The sequence below is a fragment of the Haliotis rufescens genome, unplaced genomic scaffold, assembly GCF_023055435.1.
Source record: "Haliotis rufescens isolate VD_foot unplaced genomic scaffold, xgHalRufe1.0.p SCAF_43, whole genome shotgun sequence".
NCBI lineage: Eukaryota > Metazoa > Mollusca > Gastropoda > Lepetellida > Haliotidae > Haliotis > Haliotis rufescens.
Window position 1 is genome coordinate 1,032,972 of NW_025964146.1, and position 12,076 is coordinate 1,045,047.

The 12,076-nt window shown below is 43.0% G+C and overlaps 1 protein-coding gene across 1 annotated transcript in view; it reads right to left on the minus strand.

The window, feature by feature from the left end:
• Window positions 1-1,563: 1,563 nt before the first annotated feature.
• Window positions 1,564-12,076, minus strand: part of LOC124124523 — a 40,486-nt gene continuing 29,973 nt past the window's right edge. Inside the window, exons 19-21 of the mRNA XM_048382984.1 lie at window positions 9,771-9,845; window positions 4,834-5,077; window positions 1,564-3,152 (exon numbers count right to left, since the gene is read on the minus strand). Coding sequence (XP_048238941.1) covers window positions 1,564-3,152; window positions 4,834-5,077; window positions 9,771-9,845 — 1,908 coding nt within the window. The remainder of the gene's footprint in view (window positions 3,153-4,833; window positions 5,078-9,770; window positions 9,846-12,076) is intronic.

A 12,076-nucleotide genomic window follows, 5' to 3' on the forward strand; every position in this document is an offset into this window, starting at 1 on the left:
CAAAATAACTTGGTTGTAGATGAACCTCTTCCCAGGGCTGTACCCATGTGGATCTTGAATCAAGGAGGGTGTTTACTTTGGTTGTTGAACCTCCTTGTACAAGTTTACTAGGGCTGGGACGAGTCCAAATTTACTACCCGGGTACCCACCCCCCTATTACCCGACCCTACCCGGGTACCCACTGTAGGCCTCAAGAGATAGGTACAAAATGTCCGATTGGGATTTTTTTTTACCATAGCACTGGCAAAACATATTTAGACACATGTATTAAACAATCGGGTCATGCATACACTGAAGTTGACTTAGGTTATATCTTTATATCTTCAACCATATGAAAAGTCAGAAGGAATTGGTGCATAATTTGTGTCATTAAACAATATATATCACGTGACTAACCACGGGTCCGGGTAGTCCTGTGGGTACCCGGGTCCTACTCATTACTCAACCGACCCGGGTACCCGAGTTACCCGTCCCAGCTCTAGAGTGTACATGTTAACTTGGTGGGAAGCGCCATCATCTATACGCACTGCCAAAAGAAACGCGAAGACGAAGACATAATCATGTTCAAGAGATATTAGATTGATTTGATGTACAAACTATCTTACTGGTATGTTGTGTGAACCGATACTCATGAAAGCTTCACATCTGCATCATCGATCCATAACGTGAGATGCACTATTTGTCTCGTGCAGGATTAGCATGTTAAGTTTGGAAATCACGGGCAGCATATCATGATAAAAAAAAGGACGCACTGCGGTGACACTTGATTGTTAGTTTTGTCATTAAGTGGTAAACATTGGAAACATCTATTCTTTACGTACATATTTCTCCACATGTTTTTATGGTTCGCGTTTCTTTTGGCGATGAGTATACATAGCTCCAGATAACTTTTTGAGCAATTGAATTTTCACTTGAAGGTTTCCATTTTAATTGGGTAAGAAATATTTTCAATCTCATCTATTTTCACTCTATTGGGGCCTTCCCAAAATGCATAACCATTTTGAGATTTCAAAACAAAGAAAATAATGTTTTAGATGTATATCACAGTTCTAACTATAGGCTTGACTCAAAGTAAACTAGCTCGTAATTGTGTCAGAAATTAGCTCCATTGTACGCTTGCTGAAAAAACTTCATTGGGTATTTACACATGCTGTTTTTATACATTTGAGGTTTTTTATAATGCATGCGTTTCTTGACGCAAGTTGATTGAAAGTACCGGTAATTGGGTTTTGAATATTTTGGGGGGTATTTTACGCAAATACGCAGCTTATCTGTTGCTCAGGTATATATGAGACTGATGCATTGGTGGGTGTTGCACTGATGAACATAGCTTTATTTGTGATTGTCTATCAGGTGACACTACCTGTGATATAGCATCCATCCACTACACATGACACACATTGCTTGGAATGATGATGTTTGTGATGATGAATAACTGGGGTAATGTTTTCATTCAGCAGGGCACAAACATTGTATGCGTCACTGTGGAGTCAACGTTTGTCATTAAAATAACTTACAAACTATTTACAATTCCGAAGCACAAATACCCTGCTGAATAACGTGTTATCTGTATTGGCTGGACGTGTCTCTCGACGGACTCGTTGGGCGATTTCTTCTCAATAAACCCTGACTTTGATGACCAGCTGACCTTGACCTCTGACCTGACAATGAGCAGTTGGAACCATTTGAGGTTTGACTTGCGCTGCGACCTCGGGTGATCGTCGTCCAATCCTGGCTGCCGTTTCTTTCTTCATCATCTGTAATGTCTTTTGACATGGTGCCAGGGTTGAGTTGTGTCTGTGTGTCAGTACGTTGCCCTGAATGAGGTCTTGAGTCCTGGCTGTCTCGGATCCCTCTTCTGCCCCTGTGTCCCCCCCGTCTCTCTGCACTCCCCCTGCCCCGGGTGTGTCTTGCCCCACGTTCTCCGTACCTGCGGTTCCCCCTAACGGACCCTCCTTGTTCCCCCTCCTCAAACCCCCCATCTGTACTGATCTGTCTCCAACCTTGATGAGCCCCTGCCCATTGCCCATGCCCCCTGCGATTTTCTTCCCCATCTTTATCCCATGCCTCATCCCCTACCTGATATTCCTCCTTCCCCTGGTTGTTTTGGTCTGTCCTTCGTGGATCTCGATCATACCCACCTCCTCTGTTTCTGAAACTCTCCTCACCCTTCCCTCTGTCCCTGGAGATGTCACCACCCTGCCCTCTAAAGTCAGAACCCCGCACTCTAAACCCCTCATTACCCCGTCCTCTAAACCCCTCATTACCCCGTCCTCTAAACCCCTCATTACCCCGCCCTCTAAACCCCTCATTACCCTGCCCTCTAAACCCCTCATTACCCCGCCCTCTTAACCCATCAGAACCCTGCCCTCTAAACCCATCGTTACCCCGCCCTCTAAAACCATCATTACCCCGCCCTCTAAACCCATCGTTACCCCGCCCTCTAAACCCATCAGAACCCCTACCCCTGTCTCTAGATCCATCATACCGCCCCCGAAACTCATCATTACCCCGCCCCCTGTATCGAGACCCACCCCTCCCTCCATACTTGTCACCCTCCCTATACCCATCGTAACCCCGCCCCCTCCCTCCCGTGTCAATGTACAACCCTCTCCCCCTCCTACCCCCGCGCCCCCTATTGTTTGCCTGCCCATCACTGACTGTCCGCCGATAGCTCCGTTCATAAGGTGGAGGACTTCCAAACTTAGGTTCACTTGCCACCTTCATCCAGGACCCCTCAAACTCTTGCCCGTCTTCACCATCCCCCTTGCCAACACTCCCCCTGATTGCCCTACTAGCCCCTCTCCCGCTCCCACCCAGATGGTCCGTGCGACACGCCTCGGCATAGCTCCCCATCCCCCTACCAACCCCTGGAGTCTGAGGAGCCTCGCTAAATCCACTCTCATTGCTCCCAGAAGACTCCTCGTCAAGGAAGAAGCTGACTTTGGCACTGCGATTACCTTGACCTTGTTCATCCCGGGGGATGCTGGGTGATGCGGAGCCAAGGGTGTTGGGGAACTGGTTGTGGTTGCTGCAGTCGAAGGGGGGCGGAGTGTAGAGGGACATGTTGGTCCCAGGGATGGGCTTCGGCTGCAGTGAGGTGAGGGAAGGCTTCCTCCTGGCCACGATGCTCGACCACAGGTCGGACTTCACTGAAACATTCCAACATTGTCAGGGAGTAGATCAAATGTTCAATGTAGGATGAATAGAGAATCTCACCCAAGTGTCTTTTGATATCAAATATATCAACACGAGTGGAGAAAAGTGGAAAAACTCTGAGGCTTGCCAAGCCAGTTTTGGATGATAAACATTGTATCATCCAAAATTGTCTCCCACAGGAGATATCGCTTGGGTGCTTTGCAGACCATTATGACGTCATTGGTTACCATGACATCACAATCAAATGGCATCACTAATGGCTCTGCTACTGAAGCTGTTAGCAGTACTTTTTACACTTAAGACACTGCTTATTACTGTCTACAAACTGAAAAAGTTGGCAGAATGATGTTGGATTATAAATAAAATCTCACCCTCGTGTCTTTTGATATCAAATGTATCAACACTCATTCATAAAAATGGAAAAACCTTTTTTCCCCCTTTTATCAACTCATGTTGATATATTTGATATCAAAAGACACGAGGGTGAGATTCTCTATTAATCATGTAAAAGACAGTGTTATCTGTGTGAATAACCAGTACACTGAATGTGGTATCACGATCAGATAAATGATTGTTTGTTTGTTTGTTTGTTGTTTAACGCCGCACTCAGCAATATTCCAGCTATATGACGGCGGTCTGTAAAATAATCGAGTCTGGATCAGACAATCCAGTGATTGATATCATGAGCATCAATCCCTGCAATTGGGTCAGATAAATGAGATCTTCCAGCAGGAACGACTTCCAAGCTCCATACACCAGTGCAAGACCTTCTTTCTCTATTAACTACCCACCCACAATCCCAAAAGCTTCAAGAGGTGTCTCCTAATTTCTCACAAACGTTACAAATGCAAGCTTGCAGCAAGTTCATCCTAGGAAGGATTGGGCAGATAACTCCTACATTATATTTATACATGGTTTCTAAAACTTCTTCTTTGAGTAAAATTACGTCTGAATCACCAAATATGGTGAGAATGACATTATAAAGATAATGAAATTACAATCCTTGTGTGTTTCCACGGGGATAATTTTAGCCCTGTGCTTTTAACCCTAACCTTAAAAAACAGGCCCACATTTTCAAAGACAATGGGGCAATTTAACCTCATGCTGTATAGGCCAGCGTGGCTATAACTCTGGAATCTTGGACATTTTCATTTAATGTGCCCATGTCAGACAATTCCAAGAGTGAACCTTGTTCCGTATCGTAAAAATAATCTCAGACTCATATAATAAAATGTTTATTCCTCACAGATGACCATCTTTCAACACGATCATATTCTGCTTACACTTTTCAGAACTGGAGGGGCAAAAAGTAGCCCTGTTCCAAAGAATCAAGAAGTTTGTTTGTTTGTTGTTTAACGCCGCACTCAGCAATATTCCAGCTATGTGATGTCAGTCTGTAAATAATCGAGTCTGGACCAGACAATCCAGTGACTGACATCATGAGCATCGATCCACGCAATTTGGATACGATGACATGCATCAACTAAGTCAGCGAATGTGACCACCTGATCCCGTTAGTCGTCTCTTACGACAAGCAGGAAGTTGAATTCTATAAGTTTCTAAATGTCATTATCTAAATTACAAAGTCTCAGATTAATGCCAGTCATCAAGTGACCCATTACTGTGACACTACGAATCAGTTGTAGGAGAAAAGACGAACATGGCTAAACTCACCTGCAGGGTGTTCTGGGACGTCCACATGGAGAGATCGTATTGTCTCCCTCTTATGCCAATCCCCTTGGAGCTGTGGGGAGCTTGTCTTGGGGCGGCGTTTTGTGATGGGAGAGGGGGTATTGGGAGTGTCTCCAGGTGTCTCTGCGTGTTCAAGAGTCAAGGTGACTGCTTTCTGCTGTGGAGTGGAACTGGACACGTCCAGGTGATGGAGGTGTCGGGTCATCTTGGGCTTCCTGACGCTCGTCTAGGTCAAAATATAATTAGGAGATAACATGCTGTGTTTTCAAGGTAGAGCCAGGTTACCTGCAGGGTTAACCACGTGAAATTGAATTTGGAACCGAATGTGCAGGGTGAAGTTTCCAATGTTACATTAAATGTGGTTAAATGTACAGGTAACCTACCTCCACATTGAAAACACTTTTTTTTATTTTTTCTCCATTCTTTTTGTTTTGTTTGTTGTTTAACGCCGCACTCAGCAATATTCAAGCTATATGATGGCAATCTGTAAAATAATCGAGTCTGGACCAGACAATCCAGTGATTAATATCATGAGCATCGATCCACGCAATTGGGATCGATAACATGCATCAACCAAGTCAGTGAGCCTGACCACCCGATCCGGTTAGTCGCCTTTACGACAAGCATAGTCATCTTTTACGGCAAGCATGGGTTGCTGAAGACCTATTCTACCCTGGAATCTTCACCGGTCTTCTCCATTCTACCATGACTAAATACTCCGCTAACGCTTTGGTGTTAGTGAAGCAGCATCGGTTGAGTCCAGTGTTTTGATTCGGTTGTCGATCAGAATTTACGGACTGACCAAAAACAGCCTTTAAACAAAATATGCCACTCTACAGGCTTATGCAGTTTGTTTACAGTGTAATACTTCACACAAACTAATGACAGGCGCTGAAAGCATGTAGCACGGTAACTTTGTAAGCTAACATGACGTGGGCACGTCTAAAGAAAACTAAGCAAGCCTTGTAAAGGTTTGTTCTACAACGCACGTCACTAAAATGACGTCATATCACTCAATGTGACGCAAAAGATATGGTGTCACAGTCGTATATAGATAAGTGACAAATTCCAAGCTCTCTGTTGTCCTCAAAACTTGAAATACATTCTCTTTGTAGATTTCTATTGTGTTTTCAGCACGAAATGTATTGCCAGACATCATTTAAATATTGTGGTAACTGCAACTTTGATTTTGTAACCTGTAATTGTAGATATTACTATAATATGCCTACAGACAATGACTGTAAAAGAAGTACTATTTTTAAAATATTAGTTATCGCGGTGATACAGCCATCAAATTGTGATTTGATACCTCTGATTACCAATCAAAATTGAGTATTTCCAAATTCAAGGTAGAATGGAGGCTAACTACGTTGAGAATGATCTATGGGGAGGTAATGTTGTTTATTTTGTATCAATCTGCGTGTGCAAAATCACTGTCCACCCAATCCAACCGCATTACTCAGTTTATGTGTTGTTACATGTTACAAATATAGTTCTGTTAAAAAACTGTATAGATCACATTATTGCAGTTATATGTCTGTACACAGTGTGCATTGATACTAGAAGACAAGTTTCAAAAAAGGTTCATCACGGCTTGTTTTAACAAGATCTCGTCATTAACAAACAGTCGCCATCGTGCATCAGCATAGACATGCATTTCACATTGAGAAGAGGAAACATGGAAAACCTGTCATGTGTCAGTCAATAAAAAATGCCAAAACCTACAACAACATAGACAGAATGGACAGAAGTCATGTTTGTTAGAGAAAAGCAGGTAAACTTTGAAAAGAATGATTGTTGTCAGTGTCGGAATGAATGACCCGACTTGACCCAGATATGAGGCAGCCGAAACCAGGAATGACAACAGTGTTACAGTTTAATCCAGATAACAAGTTGTATGAACATCGTGCATGATTTGAGACAAGTGTGCCTGATGGGAAACATGCGCATCTGGGATTTTAGGAGGTGAGTGAGTGAGTGAGTTAATGTGGGAGAAAAGCCCGAAGTGATGCAGGTCTCAGACGTTTACCACTTTGGTGAAACCCACGAGCACGGGTATGGTGCTGTCAAACCTAGAAACATAATCAGGGCGAACCGGGATTCGAACCCACAATCATAGGTTTCTGGCGTGCCCAAGGGACGCAATTCTGCACAAGGCCTCAGATGACTGGGCCACCCGTGCCCCCCAAACATGCTTGAATTGGTCATAGCCAAGTAGATGACAGGAGTTTGTTGATATTTTGAAGTGATTCATTAATGGCCGAAAAGCTGTTGATGGACTAACGCAGTATCTGGAGACTTTGTGTCAAGCTGTCCCCATTCACGGAGTTGATTTAGTTCAATATCGGACACAGGATTAGCTTGCTGGGGTAAGTTTTCTTTTCCTTGTATTTTTAATTATTTTTGTTTTGACTTCAAAACCTCCCTTAGTTTAGCAAAGTACATCGATATTGGGTGGTCGAAAACTTCGTCCAACAGCAAGTCCTCCAGCACAGATGCTGGCAAACCCGGACTTGGTGCTGCTGATCTTGGCGCACTAGAAACAGTTTCTGGCAACACTCGAAACCTGAATCTTGGAACTACAATCTGGCCATATGCAGTTTTAACATCAACGAATAACTCTTCCTGTGTCAAATCTCCCTCCACATGTACCAGGACATTTACTTTGACAGGGGTCAAATGATCAGCCATCTTTGTTTACAAATTGTAGTTTTGGTTTTTATTGAAAAACGAAAATCACGTGAAATAAATACTTTGTTCATTATAATGTGAAATCATGTGGTTGATATGGAACTACATTTCTTGTCTTAAAAATCTCGAATCAGTGAGATTGTTGCACGTGAAACATGTGAATGAATCCCATGGCTTTGTGAATAAACGGAATGAGAAAAAAATAGTCCCGTTGTCCTATGAAAATTTATCTTTGGTTAACTGACCAATCAGCTTCAAGAATCACTAATTTGCACACTGTGCAAATACCAAAAAGATAATACACTACATATTTAGCCCATATGGGCAATAAATAATGGTCCTCATCCGCCACATTAGTTTTAGAGAACAGGCAATTAGAGGTTTGACAATGAGGAGTGCCAGTCCTGTTCACAATGGTGAGGTGATAAGTAGTGAGTGAGTTGGGTTTATAGCTGCTTTGAACAGTATTCCATTTATATCACGGTTCAGCTTAATGTGGGAGGAAAGCCCCAAGTGATGCAGGTCTCAGATATTTACCACTTTGGTGAAACCCATGAGCCTAGAAAAATGATCGGGGCGAGCTTGGATTTGAACCCATAATCATAGGTTTGTTTGTAAGATGCAGCTGTGGATGGAACTACTGACTTTCTGCTCTCCGGGCAGACCATTCCTTGTCATAGTTTCCATGTAGCCTGTGAATCTTGGCTGAACAAGTGTTTATTGTTTTATGTCAGCAAAACATTCACGACAAACTGTGGGGTACAGGTGTTCATGTCTGCTCGGAATCTTTATAAAGGGAGACAAGCATGGAGTACAGGTGTTCATGTCTGCTCGGAATCCTAACAAAGGGAGACAAGCATGGTGTTCATATCTGCTCGGAATACTAACAAAGGGAGACAAGCATGGTGTTCATATCTGCTCGGAATCCTAACAAAGGGAGACAAGCATGGTGTTCATGTCTGCTCAGAATACTAACAAAGGGAGACAAGCATGGGGTACAGGTGTTCATGTCTGCTCGGAATCCCAACAAAGGGAGAAAAGCATGGTGTTCATGTCTGCTCGGAATCCAAATAAAGGGAGACAAGCATGGGGTACAGATGTTCATGTCTGCTCGGAATCCTAATAAAGGGAGACAAGCATGGTGTTCATGTCCACTCAGAATCCCAACAAAGGGAGACAAGCATGGTGTTCATGTCTACTCGGAATCCCAACAAAGGGAGACAAGCATGGGGTACAGGTGTTCATGTCTGCTCGGAATCCTAATAAAGGGAGACAAGCATGGTGTTCATGTCTGCTCGGAATCCAAATAAAGGGAGACAAGCATGGGGTACAGGTGTTCATGTCTGCTCGGAATCTTAACAAAGGGAGACAAGCATGGTGTTCATGTTTGCTGGGAATCCAAATAAAGGGAGACAAGCATGGGGTACATGTGTTCATGTCTGCTCGGAATCCTAACAAAGGGAGACAAGCATGGTGTTCATATCTGCTCGGAATCCCAACAAAGGGAGACAAGCATGGGGTACAGGTGTTCATGTCTGCTCGGAATCCTAATAAAGGGAGACAAGCATGGTGTTCATGTCCACTTAGAATCCCAACAAAGGGAGACAAGCATGGTGTTCATGTCTACTCGGAATCCCAACAAAGGGAGACAAGCATGGGGTACAGGTGTTTATGTCTGCTCGGAATCCTAATAAAGGGAGACAAGCATGGTGTTCATGTCTGCTCGGAATCCAAATAAAGGGAGACAAGCATGGGGTACAGGTGTTCATGTCTGCTCGGAATCTTAACAAAGGGAGACAAGCATGGTGTTCATGTCTGCTGAGAATCCAAATAAAGGGAGACAAGCATGGGGTACATGTGTTCATGTCTGCTCGGAATCCTAATAAAGGGAGACAAGCATGGTGTTCATGTTTGCTGGGAATCCAAATAAAGGGAGACAAGCATGGGGTACATGTGTTCATGTCTGCTCGGAATCCTAACAAAGGGAGACAAGCATGGTGTTCATGTCTGCTCGGAATCCCAACAAAGGGAGACAAGCATGGGGTACAGGTGTTCATGTCTGCTCGGAATCCCAACAAAGGGAGACAAGCATGGGGTACAGGTGTTCATGTCTGCTCCGAGTCCTAATAAAGGGAGACAAGCATGGGGTTCATGTCTGCTCGGAATCCCAACAAAGGGAGACAAGCATGGGGTACAGGTGTTCATGTCTGTTTTCAGTAACTACTTACCTCGTATGTGACGACACATTCAATGGTCATGGCCGGCTCAATACCCAGGCACCATTTCTCCATGATGAACGGAGGCTAGGGAGAATTCAAGAACAGGTATTAAACTTATGCATATTTTATCAAGATTTGTTATTGGTAACAGTATCATTATTGTCAGGGAGTTATGTTGGATTACAAATTGTTTGGGAGTGTATGCTGCAATCTAATTGGTTGAAATAAATTGTTAAAAGTAAATCCTTGAAATTTTTCAGACTGTATGAAACTTATGGAACTGGTATGGATAATTTTTTTCACAATGCCAAATATGGCAAATGTGCCATTTGGCTTGGCAAAACAGATACTTGGTTAAGTAAACATCACGGTTGTTCAATATTTATCAAATTACCTTAGGTTTAGTATTTTGTGTCACATTCTGCTTACGACTTATGTTCAGTTATCATGGAAACATGTTATGTGATTTGCTGTATCATATTGTTAACATATATGAACTGTGCAAGCATAAGCCTCACCACAGAATGAAGCCTATCAAGAGGGTGGCACATGGTCCTTTTGTTTGTTTGTTTGTTTGACGCCTCACTCAGCAATATTCCAGTTTTATGACGGCGGTCTGTAAATAATTGAGTCGGGACCAGACAATCCATTGATTGACATCATGAGCATGACATCAATCAAGTCAGCGAGCCTGACCACCCAATCCCGTTAGTCGCCTCTTACGACAAGTGAGTGAGTGAGTGAGTGAGTGAGTGAGTGAGTGAGTGAGTGAACTTGAGCTGAATATCCCCCGGGAGCCGAGTGCACACTGATCCACTGACCAGGGTAATAATACCACAGCATCATGAGCATCAACTTGCTGAATTCATGTCTGCTCAATTTGGCACATTATAAAGGGACTCATTATCATGATCACTGTTAGCATCATGACCACTGTTAGTATCATGACCCACCTGTTAGTATCATGATCACTGTTAGTATCATGATCACTGTTAGTATCATGACCCACCTGTTAGTATCATGATCACTGTTAGTATCATGACCCACCTGTTAGCATCATGACCACTGTAAGTATCATGACCCACCTGTTAGTATCATGATCACTGTTAGTATCATGACCCACCTGTTAGCATCATGACCACTGTTAGTATCATGATCACTGTTAGTATCATGACCCACCTGTTAGTATCATGACCCACCTGTTAGTATCATGACCACTGTTAGTATCATGACCCACCTGTTAGTATCATGATCACTGTTAGTATCATGACCCACCTGTTAGTATCATGAGTATGATGATCACTGTTAGTATCATGAGTATCATGATCACTGTTAGTATCATGAGTATCATGATCACTGTTAGTATCATGATCCCTGTTAGTATCATGACCCACCTGTTAGTATCATGACCCACCTGTTAGTATCATGAGTATCATGATCACTGTTAGTAACATGATCACTGTTAGTATCATGATCACTGTTAGTATCATGATCACTGTTAGTATCATGATCACTGTTAGTATCATGATCACTGTTAGTATCATGATCACTGTTAGCATCATGACCACTGTTAGTATCATGACCCACCTGTTAGTATCATGACCCACCTGTTAGTATCATGATCACTGTTAGTATCATGACCCACCTGTTAGTATCATGACCCACCTGTTAGCATCATGACCACTGTTAGTATCATGACCCACCTGTTAGTATCATGATCACTGTTAGTATCATGACCCACCTGTTAGTATCATGACCCACCTGTTAGTATCATGACCACTGTTAGTATCATGACCCACCTGTTAGTATCATGACCACTGTTAGTATCATGACCCACCTGTTAGTATCATGACCACTGTTAGTATCATGATCACTGTTAGTATCATGACCCACCTGTTAGCATCATGACCACTGTTAGTATCATGACCCACCTGTTAGTATCATGACCGACCTGTTAGTATCATGACCCACCTGTTAGTATCATGATCACTGTTAGTATCATGATCACTGTTAGTATCATGATCACTGTTAGAATCATGATCACTGTTAGCATCATGACCACTGTTAGTATCATGATCACTGTTAGCATCATGACCACTGTTAGTATCATGACCCACCTGTTAGTATCATGATCACTGTTAGTATCATGACCCACCTGTTAGTATCATGACCCACCTGTTAGTATCATGACCCACCTGTTAGTATCATGACCCACCTGTTAGTATCATGAGTATGATGATCACTGTTAGTATCATGAGTATCATGATCACTGTTAGTATCATGATCACTGTTAGTATCATGACCCACCTGTTAGT